Source organism: Pezoporus flaviventris, unplaced genomic scaffold (genome assembly GCF_033815535.1).
Source record: "Pezoporus flaviventris isolate CSIRO_AGI_PZ_B2104156 unplaced genomic scaffold, CSIRO_AGI_Pfla_v1 ptg000031l, whole genome shotgun sequence".
NCBI lineage: Eukaryota > Metazoa > Chordata > Aves > Psittaciformes > Psittacidae > Pezoporus > Pezoporus flaviventris.
Window position 1 is genome coordinate 61999782 of NW_026892579.1, and position 25571 is coordinate 62025352.

Below are 25571 nucleotides of genomic sequence, written 5' to 3' on the forward strand. Positions count from 1 at the left end.
GCTTTATTTGGAAAATAAAATACATTCTCTCTTTTAAGGAATTTGCTGTTCAATGTGTATTTAATTTGGCTTAGAGTCCGATTTCTGAGAAGAGAAACAGTCTGAATTTGCTGTAATGTAGAATACTGTCATAGGCAACTGGTTTTTACTGCTACTATTTAGGGGTTGATTTCTCACAACTCAGCCAAAGCAGAGAACTGGAGGCACGTACTATATTCTTGCTGATTTTGCACTGAAATGGTTTACCTGAAGTTGCTGGTGAAAGCCACCAATGGGAATAGATGATGGTGTAGTCACACAATTCACTTCTGGTGACTCTATGGATCACAGGCTTCAGAAGAAGTGAGAAAACAGGTGGTGATAGAAGTGGTGTGTGGAGATGATCATGACCCATTGCAAGGGTTTGCAGGTGTCTGTGTGTTCGTGTCTATTTGCTGCATGTGTTTGGAGGTGAAAAAGAATCAAAGAATTCACATGAAAATTAGTGTTGTGTTTTGCTTCATATTCTTTTCATGGAAATACATCGCCGAGTCTTCTAATGTTTAACAAGATAGAACCTAGCATATGCAAGTTATCCAGATAATTGAAAATTTGATCAGTGATGATGACACATAGTTGAAACAAATACTGAGAAAGTGAAGAAGTATGTGATTGGTTTATTTACACACTTTTCTTTCATTTGCTCTTTCCTGACTGTGGGAGAAAGAAAAACATGAAAAGAAAAAGTAATTAGAATCATAGAATAGTTAGGGTTGGAAAGGACCTTAAGATCATCCAGTTCCAAACCAGGGACACCTCACACTAAACCATGCCACCCAAGGCTCTGTCCAACCTGGCCTTGAACACCTCCAGGGATGGAGCATTCACAGCTTCCTTGGGCAACCCATTCCAGTGCCTCACCACCCTTTCAGTGAAGAACTTCCTTATATCCAATCTAAACTTCCCCTGTTGTCCTGTCACTGCAGTCCCTAATGAATTGTCCCTCCCCAGCATCCCTATAGCCCCCCTTCAGATACTGGAAGGCTGCTCTGAGGTCTCCACGCAGCCTTCTCTTCTCCAGGCTGAACAGCCCCAACTTTCTCAGCCTATCTTCATACAGGAGGTGCTCCAGTCCCTTGATCATCCTCGTGGCCTCCTCTGGACTTGTTCCAACAGTTCCATGTCCTTTTTATGTTGAGGACACCAGAACTGCACACAATACTCCAGGTGAGGTCTCACAAGAGCAGAGTAGAGGGGCAGGATCACCTCCTTCGACCTGCTGGTCACGCTCCTTTTGATGCAGCCCAGGATACAGTTGGCTTTCTGGGCTGCAAGCGCACACTGAAGCGGGCTCATGTTCATTTTCTCATCAACCAACACCCCCAAGTCTTTCTCCGCAGGGCTGCTCTGAATCTCTTCTCTGCCCAACCTGTAGCTGTGCCTGGGATTGCATATGGGATTCATTAACTCAATGTGAGCATTTCTAAAACAACACTTAGTGGCTTTGAGCCTATAAGCAGTAGTGGCTGTCTGTTCTTATGTACACTTATGGCCTTGAATATGCTATCTCCATTAAACTGATTGCTGGAAGTGTTATGCTGAAGTAGAACATTTTTAACAATTCTAATTAAAGAGATTATTGTTATTTTTCACTAGAACCTTGAAAGAGGCTTTCACAGGCCTTGAAAGAGGAGAAATATCACGTTAAAAAACAAACCAAACTTCTGTCTGCGGTGCCCTTTCACCACATCATGGCTTACAGCCTGAAGAATTAATGCAACCGAGTATAAGATTAGGTCTGCAGACCAAGTTCAGGTGAAGACATTGTCTTTGAAGTACCTGAGTTTCTGAAATAAAGATTAAAGGATGCATGTCCTCCCTGAAGAAAACCACTTATTTTCATTCGATTGCAGAAGTCATATCAGATACGTAGCCAGCACTTGGTTAATGCAGTGGAAGTATGAGAGATACTTAGCATCTTGGAGTAAAGGATTTTGATTTGGGTGGTAAAGCTCTTTGCAGCTTCCCAAGCCTTGCATTTCTATTTTAACCAAACATATTTTCCTGTTTTATTATCTGTTATGTTATGCTTGGCTGAATTCTGCGTTCACAGGGATTTGGCCACAGTCAGTGTGTAATAGAGTAGGTGTAATTGGTATGTAGTAGTAGTGCTTGTACAAAGCAAGTGCTGCTTTAAAGATACTATCTGTTTTTATTAGATCAAATAAGATATTGCTGTTTATTGAGCATACCACACATTATTTTCCTACAATGTGGGCTTCTGTTGTAATGACCACCTTGTATCACTTCTAAATATGGCTGCTCTTACATCAAGAGAAAGCATGGTAAAGCTTTTATTTTTCCTTACAGTAAAGCTTCAAGTTGGTTCTTATTGTTTTGTTGTTATTTGCATGAAAGAAGTAATTTTAATCATAGAAATAGCTGTGGGCAAGTTGAAGGAGGCTGGTCTGCTCCAAAGTTCTTGTGGACAGCCAGTCTTTTACAGTGTCCGTAATACTAGACATAATATGCTAATTTATTTCAAAGAAAATCATTAAAAAGAAATACATGAAATGCCTGTTTCAGTGGTACGTTCAGCTTTAAATCACAGTGTATTGCAAACGTGTGACTAGAGTCTCCTTGGGCTGGAGTGTAAGAACTTGGTTAGTTTTGTGGCTGAAGACGTTTTATGTTGTATAAAAATCATACCATTGTTTCCCCATTTGAAACTATAGGAGCCTCATTTCAAATTACAAACTAGAAAACAGAATACTTAGATTTCATTCAACTAACTTTAAATCTTTTCCAGCTTCTGATAGAAGACATTAAATATCATATGTCTTAAATTAACAACAGAAAAGCCACTGTAAAAAGGAGGATGTCTTTTGGCTTTTCTGCTAATATTCATAAACCAGCAAGGAAGGCGGTCTGTCGCAGTTCGGTGATGTCTCTGTACAAAGCGCTTTAAATTGGGAAAATGAATAAACTGTAAAAGTGACCCAAAGTTTCTTGATTGTTTTCATATGCAACCATTATTATATTAATTATAGTACAGCAAGAACAAAATGAGTCATGATGTTTTTTCAACTTGACACTCCATGTTTTTATTATTATACCTTCACTGATCCACGAACAAATGGTTTTGCACTCACAAATGTAATTTCCGGTATGTTTATTTTATTCTGTGTAGAACTTTTCCTTTTTATGTTTACTGGTAAATTGGTAGATGCCTATTTTGAAAAGCTGATGCTTTTGTAGAAGCATTGGTTGATCTGACAGTCTTTTCAACCCTTGGTGACAACATTAAAGGGGAAAGACAAGAAAGTCAATTAAAAAACAAACAAACCAACCAACCCCTATCCCTATTCTATGTAATTCTCCCCAACAATTTCTACCTAGGTTCACCTTTTCTTGCTAATGAAGATGGTGTACTCGGAGGCGTGATAGTTCTTCGGTCGTGCAGGTGTTCAGCAGAGCCTGAATCGTCACAGGAAAAGCCAACTTTACTAGGTAAGAAATTCTTACTCATTTTTAGCTTGAGCTAGGTGCTAAATCAGAGTGAAAGATGAAATAAGAACTGTCTGTGCATGTTTATCATTGTTCAGAAGCCACAGAGAAAACACACACAATTGACATTGTTTGAGATAATAAAACTAGAAAGTGAAATAGTATTTGCTTTGTTTGTTCCCTGAAACTGTGGAAAAGAGCATTCTTTCTGACTCACTATTTCTAAGCAGAACTGTGATTCAGAGGGTTGTGTGGGATCCTCCTAAGACCATGACAGAGAAATAATGGCTGTGGCGAGGCAGGGTATGTTCCTCAGAGGAAAACCATTGCATTTTTACTTGAGGGCAATGCATATGACTGTTTACTGCTTCTCAGTGGTTTATATGCTAAACATGCTATCTAAAAAGTTATTTGTTCCTCCTAATTGCAGTACGAAATGTGAAAAATTCGAGGATACATTTAAAATGCAGAGGGGAAGTTGTTTTGTGGCTAGAAACTTCTTGTTATGCCCAGAAAAATCTGTTCAAATTAAGGCACAGTTCCTGTTTGCATATGCAGACATCAGGAATACTTGCTGTTTATATTGAGATCAGCAGAAAACTACTTCACCTCCTATTTCACCTCCATCAGTAGCTGACTGGTTAAAAAGGCTCTGAGCTCTGCAGCTCTTCAGCCCTGTTTATGTCCTAGAAATAAGATCCTCATATGGCTCGCTGCTTACAGCAGAGCAAGTGTATTATAGGAAACCATCATGTGGTTTATCATAGAGAAGCAGCTAGGAAACCAACGGCTGTAGACCACTAGCAGAGGTTGGTGGAAATGCAACCCAGAGACAGTAAGGCCCATGTTCCTCTTTGAAGGCAGGGATTTGGGACTGGGGGCATATGAATTACTTCAGCATGACGCTTGTACCATCTCCTTTTGTGTGGTGCTCCTCAGATGTGGACATATGTGTCTTGTCGTGCTTATGTAGTGGGTCAGACGGACCGGTCTAATAAATGTTATGCTATGAGAATTAAAGGTTTTATTCCTTTGTATAATCATCTGCTTTATGATTGTTTCCCCAAGTGTTTCATGAACTACTGTCATCGTAAATTCCAAGTATGAGTTACAGATTGAAAGTAGCTTTCATGTCTTTTAAGATCTGAGATGACAAATTTGATCACCTGCCTTAACTTTTTGTATTAAGGCATGGTTATAGCGTCTTACCTGGTAATTCTTAAATTGCATGATTTCTTTTTGATTTACAGGCTATTATTTAGAATGACACCTCACCTTTGTTTTAATTTAGTACTACTTCAGTCCCACTATATCCTAGTATCTTGTCACCAGTGTTTGCCTGCTTACAGCCAGCTTGGAATAGCAGACAGAGTGTGTGCTAAAGGTGAGCTGATGGATATAGTCATCATAATCCAGTATGTGGCTGTTCAGTGACTTCCAGGATGTTAGGGTCAAGTTATTACAGTTGTACAGGATGAGGTGTATGTTGTATTTCAGGTCTTTGTTCATATTACACCTTGCTGGTTTGCATTACAAGAATCTTTAAATATCAGAAACTACTTAGTGTTGATCAACTTGAGCCTCACTGTATTCCCGCTTTCCAGTTGTTTAATAAGTAATTTAGCTCAATCCAGTTAATAACATTCATGTTTCTCTACCTAACAGTTGAAATTTATGTGTTCCTTAAGCTATTGGTCAACATCTCATGTTACCCAAAAGAGTTTCATTTACATCTTTTGCTATTCCAAAGAACCAGAGATTTGAGAGGTGAGGCCTTACAGTTTTGATGGGTCTGAGATTATCCTGATGGACAACACAAGAATTTTGGAAGGCTTTGGATGGGAAAGGTTTTAGGAATAGCTTTTGTATGTTACATTTTTTTTGATTTATTACTTGAATAGCTTGTCTTTATGAAGAAGTAGACTATCAAAGAAACTTTGTCAATCATCTTTCAATCATTTGAAAACCAAGACTGTCTAATCCAGACTTCAGAATCAGGGCATGGGTTTCTAAACAAACAGATAATGTTGTAAATTGGATTTACAGTTTTCAGATTGAAGAATGGAATAATTGTGACATTAATCTAATGGAAAAGCATCCTACAATATAAATTCTATCCCTAAACAAGAGTTAAATAACTGAAATACAAGCTTGATTGAATAAGAACAAACAAGATCAACTTAAGCTTTAATTTCTGATGCTTGGAAGCGAGAGAATTATTTCTACTCATTTAGTGTTTGGTATTCATGTAAGGAAACATTCCTATTGAGGAAGTTTTGATATTTTTTCCTCAAAAATTAAGGAAATCCTGATATATCGTACAACATAAATAACGACTCTTTGTCCATTGATCTTTGGTTTTCTTTCCACTGAAATAGGATTCATATAGGACAGCTTATTCTAAAGATGTTTTTTCTGTACCACAGAAATTTCATGCCTTATAGCGCACGCTGAGTTAACGTATAATTAAACATATGTAGTATTTGTGGTGTTTGGACTTAAAATAAGTTGCATAACACTGAGGAACATGGAGTGTAGAATAATGAAATCTCATGTCTTTGTTGCAGGGATGTTTTGTGGGTTATTTTTTAAGTAATGAAACGAATTGCAAGAAAGTGATTTATGAAATGGTTGAAAATATGTGAAATGTCTTCAGAGAAGTATGTAGTTTAGGCTTTTCATTGAAATTCCACTACTTGTGATAGGTAGCAGTAACCATGTTTCATGCTAGAACATGCCACGGTTGGTGTACTATTTAGAGGGAAAAAGTTGTTAAAAGCATATGCCTAGAGTTATAGAAGGCAGGGAAACAGTATTTTGAGGGTATTTGGCCAACTTCTCAAAATAGATAAGATTGTCTCCAAAAAATAAATGCTTTCACTGACAGTTGAACCTTTAGGGTGTTAGGGAGAGGTCGGCCTCATCGACCACAGCTACGTTGCACTAAATGTTTCACTCTGAAAGCTTTGACTAACCTTTGGCAATATCAGTCATGCATGGGGGAGCAAAGCACATACCTGAATGAAGTTCATTTTTCTTTTATGATGATATCTACATATCTGTCAGAATCTTCACGTCTTGCCGGGACTGTCTAAACTTTGATCTTCTGCTCTGGGTTAATTGCTATGCAAGGATAAATGGTTCAAAGGATAAGCACACTCAGCATGTTGTGACCTTCTTCAACCATATTAAAGGAATGTGAGGAATAGGAATGAATAAGAGTTTTAAAACCATCTAATGATGCTTTTTGCAGTCTGTGAAAGTCTCTTTGTAAAGAAATACATGGAAATAGCTTTTCATGGCATCTTGTGTAATTCATGTAAGACTGCTCCTGTAATCCAGAGGAAACATTTATACCTCAGTGCAATTTTTTAAACCTCTTGCAGTATTCTATGAAACACCCTGAATTCTGATCAGCTACTGTTTGTTTGCCCTCCCTTCCCACTTATGTACTTAATGGACACAAAGAGCGCTGTGACATAGAGCAGGAAGAATACAGTGTGGTGTTTATAAAGCTCCACTGGATGGAAGCCTAACATATGAATAATGTGCTCATTGCCTGAATTTTGTGTTGCAGCTGAGTAGGAGTGTGTGTGCATATATAAAGATGCTTATGTATATATCAGGGAGTTAAAGATCAATGTGATGGGCTACTTAAGCAATTGATAAATTGGGACGTTTTCAAACTTCAGAACACCACCTTACTGGAATAACATGCACTAACTATACATATTAGCAGTGGTTAGTTTCCTTAATGATTATCACTACAAACACAACACTTGGGTGTGTTTTTATATCCTAATTATCCTATATTTATATCCTAATATAGGATATGTATCCTAATGGATACACTAGGATGCGTTAAATTATATAGGGCATTATATCCTAAATTATCTCTGAGTACCAGATTGTGTGTAGCTAGTGCTATAAGCAAAAGTGATCAGATCTGAGAGTGCTTTGATAGGGAAGCCAGAATCAAAATGGTCTCATTTCTTCTCCGTCTTTCTTTCCTCTCTTAAATTTGGTGTTCTTTGCCCTCTCCCCAAAGTGGGTGATTGCATATGGTCTTGATGTTATTTAGCATACTGTTGGGACTAAGTCTTGCACTAATTTTGCCAGGTATCTTCCTTGCTTATCGTGCTGTGTTATTCTGCTTCCAGCAGTCATCTCTCCTGCTTTTTCTGCAGGATTACTTTACTTTCACCAGATGCATTTCCTGCCTGTTCTGTATCTTCAGTTCTCATTGTTCTACATGTTTTCCTGTGTCCTACTTGTGCAGCTAAATCACAAACCTCCATTAACCCATTGGTAGTTAGTACATGTTATGTATCAGTTAGGTAAAAAAATGCTTGTTACTGGTTATTCTGTTGATAGTGTTACAATTCTACAGAATCCTTGTGCACTGCCTGCATTTATGCTACTGTAGTGTGCTCTTGTCTGTGTTCAAGGCAAGCAAAAGCAAATTATATCTGCTTTTTCTTAATGGGTGGAACGGGCCTCTGCTTCAAGTGTTAGTCGCATCTTCTAAATGTAGTTGTAGTTGATGTATTTCTCATCTTGGAGGCTCCATATTGTTGAAGAAACATTCTTATGCTGGATATTAGTTCTGCAGTGTGTGACTGCAAATGGTGAAGGAAAGTCTTGTTTATTTGATAGCTGTTTCTTTTGAGATAAAATTAACCTGGTAAGTAGGTTTTGTTCTGTATTTTTTGTCCTTTCCCAAACTATTTTAAGCTATATATATATATATATATATATATATATATATATATATATATATAAGGAAGAAATTCTCTGCTGTTAGAGTTCTGAGGCACTGGAATGGGTTGCCCAGGGAGGCTGTGAGTGCTCCATCCCTGGCAGTGTTCAAGGCCAGGTTTGACAGAGCCCTGGGTGGAATGGTTTAGTGTGAGGTATCCTTGCCTATGGCAGGAGGGTTGGAACTGGATGATCATAAGGTCCTTTCCAACCCTAACTATTTGATGATTCTGTGATTCTATATATGTTTCTCAAGATTCCATTTTTGTTAAGCTACATCTTGTATATTTAATCAATACATTTTTTGTGACTTCCTTTACAGTGGAATTTCTGTGGAGCCATACAACAGAGAGCATGTGTGTAGGATACATGTCTGCACAGGATGGCAAAGCTAAGGTAAGCCGTGAGGGATAGGTTGTAATATAGTAGAGTGAGGGCAGAAGCTAAGGAGAATATGAAATAATGAAATATATAAGAAATTTCTGTCAATAAGAGAATGGAAAAAGTAATGGTGGCATAAGAGTTAAATGTATTGATTGGGCATTTCTAATTCCTTTTTTTAAATTGCAGCAGTTAACAAACTGATGCTAACATACGTGTTACGTCAAAAAAAGGTGCCACAAACACATGTCCATTTCCTCTGCTAACAAGTAATTATATTAGAGTAACTTTATCCAGCTTGATTCAGTGATACTGGCTATTTAGGGTGCAATGATATTTTTCTGTGAGCATGTCTTCCTTAGAGAAAGCTATTGCACCATCAAGGAAAAATGGAGAGGATGTGAAACAAACTTAAAGCTGGTTCCTAAAATAGCCTCTGTGATAAATATTTTGGATGTTGATGTCCATTTACAGTCTCTTGAAGCCTAATAATTTCTTTCTTTTTTTTAATGAGAGACATAATATGTCAAAATTGGGCTTGGCAATGGAGACCTGAAGAAGTCCTTAATGTCAAGATGAAAGAGTAGGATTAACCAAGAGGATGAGCCACCTCTTCTTAGGCACATAGCATTGAAGGGAGAAAAGGCTTGTATTGCAGTGCAGCAATGAAAGCATTTTGGAGAGGTGTTTGGACAATGAGGGTGAACATGGGAGAAGCTGCAAGCAGAAACAGGATCATGATTTCTGTAGCTGTTTATACATGTAGAGCTGTAAATATTCAAGACTGAGAGTGGACAATCAGAGCTAGTTAAAAGAACTGACAAAAGTGGGGGGGGAATAAGAAGGCAGCACCCCAGTATAGTTAATCAGGGAAGTGGAGGTATTCCCTGGAATACTTGCATGCCTTAAAGGAGAAGATGACAGTAAGCAAGTTTATACCAGGAGATAAACCCAAGACACACACCCAGCATTTTGATGGAAAGATGAATATTAAAGCCTGGAAAAGGAAGGGATTTGAGGGCCGGGATTTGTTGACTTTCTTCAGAGGCGGCTCCTTATGTATTTGCTGAAGGAGAAAGTTTAGTCATTAGGAGACTACAAAATTCACTTCTTTCCTTTTTTCCTTCTTCCTGTACCCCATTTAAGTCTGATGGAGGATATGAACAAGATAATAAGAAAACGTACAAAAGAAGGAAATTGACATCAGATATTTCAAACAGCAAGGATGGTGTAACATGCTGGTTAAAGCAGTGGGAATGGATGAGTTCATTCTCTAGGAGTAAAATGTGTAGAAAAAAAAGACAAGAATGCTCCAGAAGGAAGAGGAAGATAAAAAGCAGCTGGTGAAGGAAGTGCTGGTAGAAGTGCTAGTCAAGTACTCACTTTCATGGCTTACATAGAGTTCTTTCCAGTTAATTATCCATGGAATAGAATGTGGTTTCACTTCTTTCCTTAATATTTATTTCAGGTTTATTAGAAAAGAAACCAAAGTCAAATTAAAAGTACAGACTGGACTGAGTGGAACTGCAGCAAGCTCAGCTGCAGATGTTCTACTACTCACTAGTTAGCTTTAAAATCATTATCTTCTGTTTGCAGTGAAAGGAGGATTCCTAGAATGCACAATGTTAAATTATTCCAGCGTGCACACCTGCCTCTGACTTACACGGAAGGCTCAAATGTCATTGTTTCTTCCTGTATTATCTAATTAATAACTAAATGCTAAATATCAAATCTGTCTGCTAATGGGTACTAGCATGACACTGCCCAGAGATGTTTTCCTACTCACAGTTGCAACACTTGACATCTGGTATGCATTGTTTTCGTACTGCTGGTAACTTCTCCAGCTGGTAATCTTGATTGCGCTGACAGACACAGCTGCTCTTCTTGGTTCACTTTTAAATTATGTTTTTGACCTTCATTGAAGAGTTAATCCCCCTCCCTTTCTTCCTCCTTTGAGTCTGTGGCCACAAATGCTTTCCAGAGAAAAACCGCAAACGCTTTTGCTGCTGACTTCTATTGATCAAAAAAAGTCTTCTGTCATAAAAGCTGGAATTTTATTCTGCTACAGCTAGGACTAAGTTATAGATGGAAAACTGGGCTTGAAATAGAACACAATGTATTGCAAGTAAAAAAAGAGAATCCCTTTTCTTTAACAGAGTGACTGTTTTGGTACAGATAATTTTGAGTGCTTGCCATGAAATGATGGTATAAGAATTCATGAAAGTATAAAATATAACTTGTTTATGAGTTCATAGCAAAATGATCAGGCAGCAGCTTGTAAGGAAACATCTTGCTTTCCTGTTTTCCTAGGGTGGTAAAGAGCTTCAGTTTTTATTTCTTTCATCAGTCAAGGACTCAAGTTTTATTCTTAAACCGAGGGATTGTCACAGTGGGTGATTTTGGACTGCTTTAATTTGATGAACGTGAAAACATATTTTTATAGCAAGACTTTTAGAAAGTGAGAAGCTTAAATGTCTGCTGTTACAAATTGGACTAATATTAGAATCATAATTATATAAAGTGGTACATACTAAGGAAAAAAGGATCCTGCATTTCAATCTCATTGTGGTTCTTCGTGTGTTGGAGGTTAATGTATTTCACAATAGGACCTAGCAAATGGTGATTCTGAACCCCAGATGAAGGTTGTGGAGATACAGGAGGCCTTTCTTAGACACTTACAAGCTGGATACCAGCTTACCTAGATGACACGGGTATGCTTGAGAGGTGGAAACATAATTAAATATCAGCAACTCCTTAAAAAGAACAGTGGCACAGGAAAGTGGAATTGGAGGCTTGAAATGGTTTGTACATCCTGACCTGCCAGTGCTTCTGGCTTCTAGCACTGTGAGCTCTCCAAGTACTGATTTGGAAGTATCCCTGCAGCAGGGGTTTATTTCCTCCCAGTTTTGGGAAAGGTTGGGTTTTGCAGCCGACCGCTCACCTCCAAACCAGGCTGCCTGAATGCTAACTCACCAGCATAAAATGGCTGAGCCTGCAAGAGCTGTGGAACAGTTCTGCCCTGTGACTAATAATTGCTTGATTTAAAGCATACTTTCTGGAAAGGTGTCCAGTCTTTTTTTGGAAAGGCAGATGCCTGGAAAAGTCACCGTTTCCTGTTGAGTGTTGGTTTAAAATGTTTGGTTGAACGGTACTTTAAAAATACCATGGAAGCTTGCCAGATGAACTAAGTTCACACCTTAATGCTGACAAGTCATCTCTGGTGGTGTGTCATTACTTGCCTTGAGCTCACTCTCAAAGCTGGAAGTTTTTCAGCTCCTCCACCACTGATACCACTGGCAATGTCATCTTCACTACCTGCACAATGGATAGCCCATTGACTTCCCTCTGATTCTTATGTCCTTGAACCCTTACATCACTGCCATAAGCAACTAATCAAGGTATAACCTTGCTGGTTCAACTGTAGTCTTCATCCCTCGTGACATAAGCAGTTTCATAATCATTCAGTGACACTGTTTGTCACATATTGCATAGGGAAAGAAACAAACCTTTTGTCTGAACAGCTTTGGAACTAACCCACACTTCCTATTGCTGCAACTTACCCAGGCTGGATACTGGAGCCTCAGCTATGTTGAGCTTAAGGGACAGATGCACTCTGTTTTAGAAGTTGCCTGTCCCAGTGTTCCTGAAGCAATACCATGATAGATTGTTTCAACAATAGCCTTGGTCTTGGGGAGATCAATGGGTTTCCCAATTTCCCCTGAAGCAAGTTCCTGCATTGCCATATACATGATGGTACAATTGTCATGTAAGGTGTGTCGTGATTTAAGCCCAGGCTGTAAATCAGAACCAAGCAGCCCTCTTGCTCACTCCCCCGCTTTTCTCAACACCACACCCCCCCCACCCCCCCCCCGCCTCTGGTCCCAGAGAGACAGGGGGAGAATCAAAAGAATGTAACTCCCACAGGTTGAGATAAGACCAGCTCAGTAACTAAGGTATAACACAAACCAATGCTGCTACCACCAATAATAATAAAGATAAAGGAAATAACCAGGGAAGAGCATACAATACCACCCATCAATACTCAGCCCAACTGAGCAGTGAGCCAGCCCTTCTGGGTACCTCCTAATTACATCCCGGGCATGACGTGCTGTGGTATGGAATACCTCTTTGGCTAGTTTGGGTCAGGTGTCCTGTCTCTGCTTCCTCCTGGCTTCCCCTCCTCCCTGGCAGAGCATGAGACTCAGAAAGTCCTTGGCCAGACTAAACACTTGAGCAGTAACTAAAACCATCAGTGTTATCAGTGCTGTTCCCAGGCCAAAAGTCAAAAACACAGCACTGCACCAGCAGGGAAGAAGAAGGAGAAAAATGCTACTGCTGAACTCAGGACAGGTGATACTCAGCTCTTTGTAGCTGTAAGTGAGGCTGTTAAACTATTCTAAGCTGCTGTGGAAGTTTCTGGCTGTGGCCATGAGAATGGATAGGAAATTCTAGTCTGTGGACTTCCTCTGCACTTACCCAGCTCCTTTTGTAGCAGTAATTGCTTAATCAGCAAAGGTCAAGACTTCCAGATTGAGGGACTGGGAGTTTAAATAACTTCATGAACTGGGGAGGTATGTTTTTTTTCTTTTATGTTATTTTGATGTTGACTCATTAATTACTTGATATGAATTCCAGATCTTTGATAAGCAGTTCACTCTTTTAGATTCCCTGTCCAAACTATCTCCTGTTTCTGAGACACTAGTCCTCAGAGTAACCTTCCAGATGGTTTTTTTTATGGATCCATAATAGATCCAACAGCTGATCATAGCATTGGCTAAGTAGGTCATCCTGTAATCAGAGCTCTGACTTCTTTGAAGATACTCTGGCAGCTTTCAGATAATCAGTTCCTATTTTCCTGAACTGATTAGGCTACATTCTGAGAGCTGAAGCATTTTTCTTATCACTGGTGGGAAAACATCTGTATTCTGATGACTAGAGTGTTGCTTCTTGGAGCCCTGTCCATACTGCCATGGGTGATGTGCGATATTTGAGCCCTTAAAGGCTGATATAGCATTTGGTAGAATGGTTTGCATGGAGGGATTTGAGACCTCCCACCATGTAATTTGGGAGGGGGAGAAATAACTCCTGAAATTCACCCATAATGTGATTTTAGATATAAACAGAGAATGGGATGGAAGGGAGGTTAGTAGGTAGGTTAAAAATTAAATGACTCCTCTTAGTTAAATAGTCTTCGTATCTTCTTGTTCCTTGTCTGCTTGCTCAGTGGAGGATGCTGCAAAGGAAAAGAAGTTCTTCCATCTCAAGTGACAGTTCAGTGTATGCCTGCAATGTGAATTCACATACCAGCTGCATCTCTTGAAGGTTCTGGTTATGGGTAGGCAGCCTTTCTTTGATTTAATGTTGTATATCTGTGCATAATCAAGCAGGAGCCCTTTTATCTCAGGCAGGGTCTGCAGAGTATTTGATCAGTCAAGGCCCACAGTATTTTGTGTGCGAAAAGTCTAAGTAGGCAGGATGTGCCAAAGAACTTCTTTTTCCTGGATCTCCCACATGTCTTGCATTATCTTAGTGATTGAGAGTAGTTGGTGGATGATGTTTTGGCTTGAAAATAGGTACTTCCTCACTGTGTTTTCACTAGTGTTTGAAGTCAGAGTGCTTTCTTTGCAGGAAAAGACCCAATCTCAATACCAACAATGTGCAGGTTTGGTCCTGTGTCACGTGTAGGTATTTGACATATTTTTCAGCTCGCTATGATTCTTAGCATGTATAAATGTACTATATGATCTGCGTATACATGTTCTAACTTTTGCAATTGTTGTAGATCTTGCAGTACTTTTGAGATATCCTTGTAGTTCAGCTTTATAGGTTTTAGTTTGTGTAACAGCTACATGATCTAGACAACACGTCTCTAAAAATCTAGTTGTAATATCGAATGTGATCCAATTCAGTTGCCAGTTTAAATCTCTCTTTTGGCAGATATTTGGTTCTTACAAATGACTCATCTTTATGTTGTGACAGGTTTTAATACTTCAAAGCTACATATGCCATCCTTTCCATTTTCTAATGAACCAAATTCAAGTTGCTTTGTTAAGATACAGGGTAACAGTAGTGAAGAGTGTTGCATATTGGTGTGCTTGAAAACCTCCATCAGCAACAGCTGCTGTCTACACCAAATGTTGTGGTTGCAAGATGCAGAGGCTTATCTTTGAGGGTTAATTTCATTTTCCAATTTGAGGAAACAGTGGACAGGGAGACCATTTCCAGTTCACTTTTCCTGTTGAGATGTGTTGTAATCAGATTTATTCACCTTTACTAATGCTGCAAAATGCTTTACTAACAGTAGCAAAATTACTGCCCTCTGTGTTTGAAGTGACACATGTGACAAACACAGATTGTAGTGATTATTGCTGGTTTTCTGATGGTGGGCTTCTGTGTCTTACTTTGTGAGTTAAAGGTCTATGAAAGCCCTTTGTCAGGATAGGGGCAGTTATCCAGTGCTTATTGGGTGAAGAAACGCATCTTGGAAGAATCCTAATTCTAATTTGAAAATTACTGGAAAAATTTACTGAGCCTGTTTAGTTAACAGAAATACTAAGTCAAATAATTCAGTCTTTCATTTCAGACTACAGAGACAGTCTTTTAACTTCATGAGACAGGAAAAGTATATGTCACTGTTAACTTTTTTTTGTTGTTTCTTTAATTGGACTCTTGTCTGGAGACTGGGGAGTCATTCAAATTTTCACTTGAAAAGGACTCTGCATACAGTAAAGCATCCAGTTCCCTCATAAAAATAAGGTATTTATATTTGTTGGAAATAACCTTTAGTGCTAAGATACCAGTTAAAATACTTGGCTCATAGACCTTCATGGAAATTATGGGCTCTGAGATGGGCAGATAAGTTTTGGTTTTGGGGTTGATTTCTTGCATAAAGCCAGTAGTTCTGGAGCTCTCCTCATTTTTGGCCAACATTTTAAAATGGAGCAGAGAAAATGGGGTTGTGTATCCAAGGCATGCAAATATCAATGAGATAACCTCACCTGGCACCTGCAGTTCAGAATGGTAGAAATTCCATTTTAAGACATATGGCAGTGTTTCAGAATACCTCTACAAAAGCTTGGGACGCTGAGTTTAAAAGGTGATCGGTTGGTACATGGCTTTTGACTGTCTAAATACATGTATGAATGATTTAGAGAGGTGAAAATGCTTTAGTTTTTACCTTTTTAAAAAAATCTATATTTTTATAATGCTTTATATTGTTATTTTTAGATACGTATATAGTATACATATATATACACATATATATACATATGTATATATGTATACATATATATACACACATATATAGTATACATATATATTACGAGTATATAGTAATAACCTTAACCCGTAAAATGAATTTGAGCTTGGAAAACTTAGATTCCTGAGCAACCTTTACATAGAATCAGTATTTTCAGTGCCTGAGAGACAGAAGCTGTCAGTAGATGTATCCTTCTTTCTTTTGCCAACAAGGACAATCATTCTGGAGACCCTCTTTTTCTCTTCCCATCTTCTCTCTCATTTCCATCCCTGCCTCCCAACCCCCCTTTTTTATTTTCTTCTCCTTTATTAAGATTTCACCAAACAAGTTGCACATGGGATATTCTGATAGCAGCATTACCAGTATTTTGCAGAGCACTGTCTCCTGTCATGTGGCAGGTGTACATTCCAACCATGTTGGAGGACAGCTTCCCGGGACACAGAGCAGCAGAACATGGCTGTTGCTGCCAAAATGGGCTATTACTGCCTAGAGAACAAATGAGATAGTGTGTCCAGGTGGTTCTCATGGTGGAAGCATGTACCCAGTTAGAATGCTGCACGTTTTGAAAGAATATATGGATTCGGTGGAGTAAAGTTCCAAAAAGCAATTTCATTGAGTGTATGATGTCCTTGGTCTTTCATTATATTTCATCTCAAAAGTGTAATGGATGGAAAAAGTTTGTTTTATAAATTACTCTGTCTAAAGCACATCCTGAGCATGTAATAAGGAAGCTAAACACATGAAATACTCGCTAGATTTGCCGAAGAACTGAATGTGCTGCCATCTGGTAGTTGTACTTTGTCCTCTTGGCAGCATTTAATTGACTTCAGTTTTCTCATGCAGCACTGTCTGTCTCTTGGCTTACACTTTATACTCAGTTTACATGGTATTTATGCTTTTAATGAAAAAACAAAGCTGTTGTGACAAACTGATATTTTTATGTGAATAAAAGAAGGAGGCTGGCTCTTTAGAGACTTAAAAAAATAAAATCTTTTTGATATTAGTTGTTCTCAAGGTTATTCCAGAAAATCTTTGCCTATGAGACATGAAGTAAGTCTTGGCATAACTTGTATTTGTTTTGCTGGGGTTTTTTAAAGGTATGTTAAAAATACATAACTTAAAAGGTAGATCAAATGTTCCTGACAAAAAGATGAAACCCTGTATTGTCCCTATAGCAGTTAATGCTTATTCCAGGGTAGAAAGACCTGTTAGTTTTGGACTTGAAGGGTAATGGGAAACTTTCCAGTATGCATCAAAAAGGGCTGAGAGATAGTAACATTCCATGGGCAGTGTCTGCAGCACTGGGGTTGAGGGAGTTAGTTGCTCAATGGTTTTGGTTTGGTTAGGAGGGAAAGAAGGAAACGTGTGTTTGGATGACAAGCGCATGGAGCAAGAATCAGTGTCTGAAGTTGGTTAGCTTGTTTTTCCTGTATGGGAAGTAAAATCAAGTATGTAATCTTGACTTTTTTTCCTTTTGGACTGTGGGCATAACGTTCCTCCTTTAAGCTACAGACACATATCTGTGGTGTTTAACTGGTTTCCTACCTGTCAGGACATCTGCTCGTACTAGGCCCTCACAAACCTCACTGTTCTCTAGGAAAGCAAATGAAATAAGAATATTCTCCGGGATAGTGAAATTTCTCTGTATGGAGCTGCAGATGCAGGTAGCCCTGTCATTCTTAATCTACCTTTCCTTGGCATATGGTTTCCTCAGAGAAACTTCCATGAAGCTGAGTAGAGGATTAATACAGGAAAACTCTTCTGGTTTTGTGCTCTCAGGCACAATTTCCCCCAGGTGTGGGTTCATTCAACTTCTCAAGCTGAAAGACTGATCAATTAAAATTCAATTCAGAGCTTTCCAGCGTTGTTCTTTATTTGTTTGGGTTTTATTGTTATACTTTAAAAACCTATACCTAATCCACAATCTGGCCTCAATGTAAAGTATGATGTTGGGATGTAAAAATGTGACAGACTCTACAAAGTTCTGTGGTTGTGTTTAAAAATAATTCATGTTCTTTGATCTTTCTTTTTCTTTACTGGAGATTGTTCTTAGGGCTAAGAACAAGGAGGATATAGCTGTAGGAGTTCATTTGGGAGTTTATCTGAAGTTGTCTTGACATGGCAGTGTTATCCTTTCGTATTACTGATTAGGTAGCATATTTTAAACACTATCATCTTAGATCTGTCTTGTTGTTGTTCTGCATAAGGCAGCCGTTGGTGAAAGCGGTAAGAAGCAGTCAGTGTAAAGCAGCATCCTTATTTGCTCCATCATATAAAGTATGCAGATGACCAGGATGCACGTAAAGGCTTTAAGAAAGGTTTTGTTGTATGTGGTTTGGGTGTTTCTGTAAATGGAAATTTACAGGTGGCAATGTATAGTGGTTTGGGGTCTTTTGTATGGGAAACATGGTTTTCCTTTTATAGGAAATGAGTTTTTGTAGAGGAAATGTGTTTTGGACAGCCTATTGAAGCCTAGCTCCTTGATAATATATTGATAGATATTGTCTATCTGCTTATCCCTCTTGCATGTTTTCCTTTCCTTGCTCAAAACCTTATTAGAATATGATGTTAACTAAGTTTTTAAAATAACAGGATCTGTGAATTTCATATGGATTCAATGAAGCCTCACATTTTGTTCCTACAATTACATAAGGGTCTATTAGACCTTTAACTTTGGGCTGGGGGTAAGTCAAGCCTATGCAGAAGGTCAGTTCATAACTTGGGTCAGAAAACTAATTTACACAGGTCAGGTCTGTTGTAGCTGTAATGAAAAAATTTGATTATAAGATTCATGGCAATCATAACAATATTTCTTCTGTTTCAGTAACAAGTTTCCTATGCCTCTTGGCAGCATCTTGGGGCCTTTGATGCTTTTTCTTGCGTTGCTACAATCATCTGCTAATAATTCTGACTGATCAGTAAATAAGCAATCTCACAACTGATATCTGCCTTCGAGTGGACCACTGGTTTGCTTTAGTTGCAGCATCTCACTAGAAAATCAGTGGCATTGAACAATGCTGCTTTTACATTGGCATCCTTTCCCACTTCTCATTTAGAAATTTTCACGGACCTGGAAAAACCTCTTGGGTCTGTTGGTCATAAAATAAAAAAACACCTTTCTTCCTCTTGTTTTTCTTCCTTTTATAATTGTTTTTTCTTTAAACTTACAAACTAACATCTCCAAAAAGTTGTTGGTGACATTTTGGGGGAAACTGTAACAGATTTGAAACGAAACTTTTCTTCTTGAAGGGCTCAATCACAGCTATAATTAAAATTGGTCTGAAAGTAGGGAGATGTTCCTGTATCAAGCAGGAAGGCCAGAGATCAAAGTTTTAGCAGTAAAATGAAAACCTTTAAATGTTTTCATTTTAATGCCCCTCTGTGATGTAACTGGAAACAAGACCACCTAAAAGTAGACACCAGGATACCCTTACCAAGAAAAGAATTAAAAGACGCTGTCTCCAAGATACAGCATGTCTCTTCAATGCAACGAATTGCGGGTGCTGTCTCAAATCACTTTCTTCTCAATTGATGCAAGTTATTTTTACCAAACTTTTACATCTCTACTTTTGCTCACAACCCTTTGCCTCATTGCAAGTTATACACTTTGCAGCACTTAAATCTTTTAAATGGGATAATGTATGTACAGAAACTTAAATATGTGGCTAGCTGCACTTACAGGAAGCCGTAATTTCTAAATGCCAGCAAATTCTGTGTTGTGAGCTTTATATTTTAGCAGGAATAAAACCTAGTTCCTAATTTAATAATTGCTTGAAAATTGTATTTTCTGAGCATTAATGAATCACTTGAAACTTGTAAGTCATGAGGGGAATGAAGGCCAGCACTCCTGCTTTGCTGGTGGGTCCCTGCCATTGCCATGTTCTGCCTCGAGCCTGTAGAAATGCTGTTATCAGCCTTATTGCATTTTGGGGTTTCACTGAGGCTCTGAAAATAGGAAATGGTAAAGTCTGTAGAACTTCTGACTCCTTTTGTTGTTCTCATTTAACACTGCTTTAGCCACTTGGCCTATATGAAAGCAATCCATCTATCTGTAAATGGCTTTTGCTGTAGCTCAGAAATCAACAGTGTGGTTGAAAACATAAACAGTTTTCACAGTATAAAAGTGCGTGCATGGGGAGAAAAAAAGTCATTACTTCCAAGTAATTCAGAGTATCTTTTAATTAGTGAATGCCTTTGCCCATCAGTAATAAACGCACCTAGGAATATACAGGATGTTTAACAGATTCTTTTGTGTTGCTGAGTTGCAATAGTAACAAGCTGAATTTGTGTCCACAAACACACATGCCCACATTTTGGCTTTTACTTTCTAGCTTTTACGCTCTGGTTGGAATATTACACAGCCATTTCAAAGGCCTCCTGCTAAAACTTCTTGATGGAAAAGGTGCCTGTTGACAGAAACACAATTGCTCTTTCGGTCCATTTATTTGACAGTTGGCAACAAATATTTTAGATTAAGTCTTTGAGGGGCTTTAGGTGGATGAGCAGGTCGAAGGAGGTGATCCTGCCCCTCTACTCTGCTCTCCTGAGACCTCACCCAGAGTATTGTGTGCAGTTCTGGTGTCCTCAACATAAAAAGGACATGGAACTGTTGGAACAAGTCCAGAGGAGGCCACGAGGATGATCAGGGGACTGGAGCACCTCCCGTATGAAGACAGGCTGAGGAAGTTGGGGCTGTTCAGGCTGGAGAAGAGAAGGCTGCGTGGAGACCTCATAGCAGCCTTCCAGTATCTGAAGGGGGCCTATAGGGATGCTGGGGAGGGACTCTTCATTAGAGAGTCATGGTTTAGTGTGAGGTGTCCCTGGCCATGGCAGGGGTGTTGGAACTGGATGATCTTAAGGTCCTTTCCAACCCTAACTATTCTATGATTCTATTTTATGAAGAGAAATTTCTTCTTTGCATCCTGATCATTGCTGCTTTGTGCCTTGAAGTGTTAGTTTATCTCTGTCAACTAGATCGTTGTGTTGAAGATTTCTGTAAGATATGTTTTCTATACAGTACTAAATTTTTTCATATCACCCTAAGAAACAGACTTATAAACCATGGAATGCCACAGTTTTCTTTTGGCTTCATGCTGGACATTCCTTTCTTCAAGTGCCCTGGGTTATCCAGTTTGTCTTTTCTATGTATCTGTCATGGTCCTTCTCTTCATGTGTTAAACATTAATGCAAAGAAAAAAAGAATCCCAGTTGTTTTCAGCTTTTCAACTTGCTTTGTACTTTGCCCTCAGACTTCAGTGATGGAACGAACGTTGTTCAGTCCTTTGTATTGTAATTGTTCAATACTTTGAAGCTTGCTTTGTGTCCTGCAGAATTTTGCCTCTCTTCTCACTCAGTAATACTCTCTCGACTCTTCCACAGACTCACATTTCAAGACTTCCTCCTGGAGCTGTGGCAGGGCAGTCTGTGGCAATAGAAGGAGGAGTTTGCCGGCTGGAGAGTCCAGAAAGCTGAACAGCTGATTCCTCCCTTCATTGCAAAGAATGTGAATGACTTTTTTTTGTACAATAAGTTTTTTGTGTTTTAACAGATGTTGGAAATTCTACTCTTTGTTTTATACCTGGTATTGCAACCATGTGCACCATAACTTGAGGCAAGTGCTGCTGTTTCTCACTCTGTGAATGGGGGTGTGTGCATGTTCATTTTTTCCCAAATGAAATAGGAACTCTTCCCAGTTGTGCAAAGATTAAGATTATGTATGATTAATGTTTGCGTTTTCATTGTTTAATGTTTGCAAAATAACTGAAAGCTTAAGAAAATTAATTTAAAGATATGGTCACAATTGTCATTCATGTTCTAAATTAAAAAGTAACGGGCCTTTTATGTGGCTATATCATTATGCAAAAGTTATTATGGTTCCTAAGTTTCTCAGTGGTTTAAGGAAATCCAGAAGTGGTTTCAACATGGGTCGTTTTTTTCCTCCCCAATAAGGAGGACTGTTTTTTTTTGTCGAAGAATGGTTTCAGTGAAACAAACTAAAGCAAAATTAAGGCTAGAATTGTTGTTAAATAGTCTTATAGGTCATATCTCTGTCCCCAAACCAAGATGTTAATAGCTTCAAGCTGTATGTATCACAAAAAGCTATATGAAGATAATGTATCGTAATGCAGTCTTTATGTATAATGGAATATTACAATGTAAATAAGAAAACAAAGTTTATGGAAAGATTCGATATTATTCTTCGCTTCTGTTTAAAATCTATTTTTAAGAGAGGTACAGAAATGAACATATTACTGGATGCGAAGTGCAATGTGTATTAAATGGATGCTGGGAGGTCTGATACTAGCTTTCTTACTGATAAATCAACTTCCTGAAGTCCAGCCACAGCATGGGTATTTATATAACTGTGTGTAATATGTATGTACTGTGCATAAATTTACTGTAATTCTTTTTATACCTTCCACAAAACTGCATTATGAAACAATGTAGTCCTTGTCTGCCTTGTGAAGCATTGGCAGCTGAATGGTCATTTGTCACCAGTTCTGATGCATTAGCTGGTTCGCCCGAGTCCTAAAACTGAGTTCTGACATACAATCTTCCATTCAGTACTTTTTTTTTCTTCACAGCACTGGCAGCAATGGAAGACACTTGCAGTTAATTCATTGTCCTGATAAGTATGCCAAAGAGAAACTAAAATAGTTCATCTTTTTCCCTGGTGGATATTTGATAACTCTGTTTTCAGACATAGTGGATGAATAGATACTCAGACTGTATTCGCTTAATCGGGCATTGTACTTGCCTGTTTTGTAACGCTGTGCCTGCCTATAACACACATACTTGACTGATTAAATGGTTACACTGATTGTAGTACCAATCTTTCATGGAAAAGAATCTTAATAAATTTTTTTTAATAGCCTGAGGTCATTTTTCACTATGATGTTATAGCATACATTGAGATATTGTCATCTTTGTGGGGTTTTTTAACTGTGATATCAACGTAGGCCTATAGTTGAGGATATTTCTGTGCAGTTCTGTAAATAATATGAAGCAGGGGCTTTCCATGTCACAGGCATAATTCTGTGATCTGTCTTGAAATAGTTTATGCTGAGATACCAGACTGGATCCTTCAGTCTGATGAAATGAAGAACTGTACCACGACACTTCAGATGTGTTGCAGCCAAGAAGCTGTGTTGTCACAGCCATTCACAGTGCTCTAACATGCAGCCTTAAGTGATCGTGTGGATGCTTCACTAAGTAGTGAGTGAAAAATTGGTTTATACATACCCACATTTGAAAATGGCGTTGTTTTGGGAAAAGCTAAGGTAACAGTGTTAGCCTGCTTTCATTCTGAAAGTACTTTTCAGTGTCAATGTCATAGTAACTTTAGCATAAATTCACTCTTTCATGGAATCAAAATGGCTTGTAAAATGTAAATCCATCCATTGTTTCTTCTCCTTACTTGCTTAATGTCTCTTCATGGAGATTTGGATTCCAGCATCTATTTTTTTCTCCACACTATCTCAATATTTTGTTTGTGTGTACATATACATACATAGATACAAAATCATAACTCAGACAGCAGGTAACATGTTCTGCTTCTACTTTGGTTTTGTATCTATATAATACTCCAATATATTTTTTAACTTATTTTGGTCAAATAAGCCAGGCTTCTTCAGGAAGCTGCATAGGAATTACTGTTTGAAGTGGAGCAGTGTGCCTTTTCATTGCCTGACTTTTCCTCCTTCTGCCTAGGGAGAGGAAAAATGAATAAAAAAGGGATTCTCTTGTCTTGAGAATCACAGGCAAGGTCCAGAGCACAAACCAGGTACAGGGCTTCTCATAAGTTACTTTTGAGAAGAGAACTGTTGACACACGTGAATGTCTGTGTCAGTAACTGTGAAGACTGGCAGGAGCAGAGTTTCCTATCATCCGACTCCCACTGAAGCCAATGAAAGATCTTACACTACTTTAATCATGGGTCTAATTCTACTGCTAGTTCTATTTTGAACTTGAAAGGGGCTTATGAAAAATGAATGGTGAGGACAGACACACTTTGCGATGACGTGGTCTGTAAACTCTTGTACGTGATGAGTAACCATTGCCACTGGCATAAGCAGATACAGTCCAAGAGGAAATTACATAGTTGACAGCAATAGCTGGCTAAAATTATAAAGGAAGGGCAACCAGATGAAATGCATATAAATACAAACAATTTGAATACTGTTGATTTTGTACTCAAACACACAATTACGTGTCCCAGAGTATTTTGTAGCAGACAGGTTGGTGCCAGAGTACTCAGCCTTCTGCCATAGTAAATTTCACTGCTAAAAGCTTGTAATAGCCTAAACCAAATGAACATACAGCCCTTTTTTTTTTTTTCATCTTCCTTTGCTCCTGTGCCTTTATCTTTGCTTCTGTATCTTAACAGCATGGCCCTGCAAGGAGTGAGTTCAGAGAGCTGCAGTCGAGCAAGTCATGGAGGAGAGGCCTGGTACACCAAAAAGCGTTGAGAGGTTACTTGAATTCCATTTTGGGGATTCTATAGGGGTGGAGAGTATGCTCCTCTGCTTGTGAATGAACCTCTGAAGCTGTGAAATATAGGAGGCTTGACTGAGGAGGAAGAGGGGTCCTGATTTAGGGAAACGGCAGCTGTTCACCTGTAAAGAACAATACGTGAAAGGAGAAAGAGCCTGAAGAGGAAGCAGAGCTGGTAATTAATCCAGGGGTGTTAGCAAGGCTACAGTGACAGCTTTTGTGACTTAAAATGTAAGTTAATAGCAGAGTCTAGAAAAAGAAGGCAAAACTATTGGTTATTACCAGGTTGCAGGTGCAACGTCTCACAGTGGCTTGTGGTAGTGGTGCAACGGGACTGTCTGTAGAGCTCGGTTTTGAGCAGAATGGTGCAGAATCAAACCATATATCTGCACATTTTAAAAATGAAAATTCAGAACTCCACCATAATTTCACAGAATCATAGAATAGTTAGGGTTGGAAAGGACTTGAAGATCATCCAGTTCCAGCCCCCCTGCCATCGGCAGGGACACCTCACACTAAACCATCTCACCCAAGGCTCTGTCCAGCCTGGCCTTGAACACCACCAGGGATGGAGCATTCACAACCTCCCTGGGCAACCCATTCCAGTGCCTCACCACCCTTACAGGAAAGAACTTCTGTTTTTTCTGGTTGTTTTGAGGGTGACTTGGAATGTACAAGATAGATATACTAAGAATTCTAGTCATCCAGTGGTAGCTGGATTAATTTGTTCGAAGGCATTGAATTGCATGGGAAGTTTTTATATTGCTATGTTTGCGAATAACTGAATGCCATCTGCAGTCTGTATGCAGCCCTATTGTAAAAGCATCTCCTGAACCCCCAAAAATTTGCCACTGTTACAGTATTCAGACTTTGGTAATTCTAGGTGACTTAATTCCCTTAATTCCAGACACAACTTTCAGGTTAAAACATGACTGAAGAAAAAATCTGGTTTTGGTTTGGTTTTTGATCTGTTTTTTGAGCTTGATTATCAGGAGAAGGCTTAGAAGAGAATGGAGAGTTGAAGGGAAAGTTTATAATGTGGCTAGGTAAGGAAATCAATGCTCTTGTTAGAAAGCAAAGTATACAAAGAAACTTTTCTAACAGAGGAACACAGGAATCAATGTAATGTGTGTACAGGGAAAACAAAATTATTTTGAAGGAGAGAAAGAGGAAATAGTTGTGAGAACTTCCAGGA

General features: G+C 38.7%; 1 protein-coding gene across 1 annotated transcript in view; it reads left to right on the plus strand.

Annotated features, from left to right (window-relative positions):
* TASP1 (taspase 1) overlaps positions 1-22750 on the plus strand; it is an 85874-nt gene extending 63124 nt beyond the window's left edge. The window contains 3 exon segments of the mRNA XM_061461534.1: positions 3379-3489; positions 8567-8640; positions 21263-22750. Coding sequence (XP_061317518.1) covers positions 3379-3489; positions 8567-8640; positions 21263-21355 — 278 coding nt within the window. The 3' untranslated portion in view covers positions 21356-22750.
* The last annotated feature ends 2821 nt before the right edge of the window (positions 22751-25571 follow it).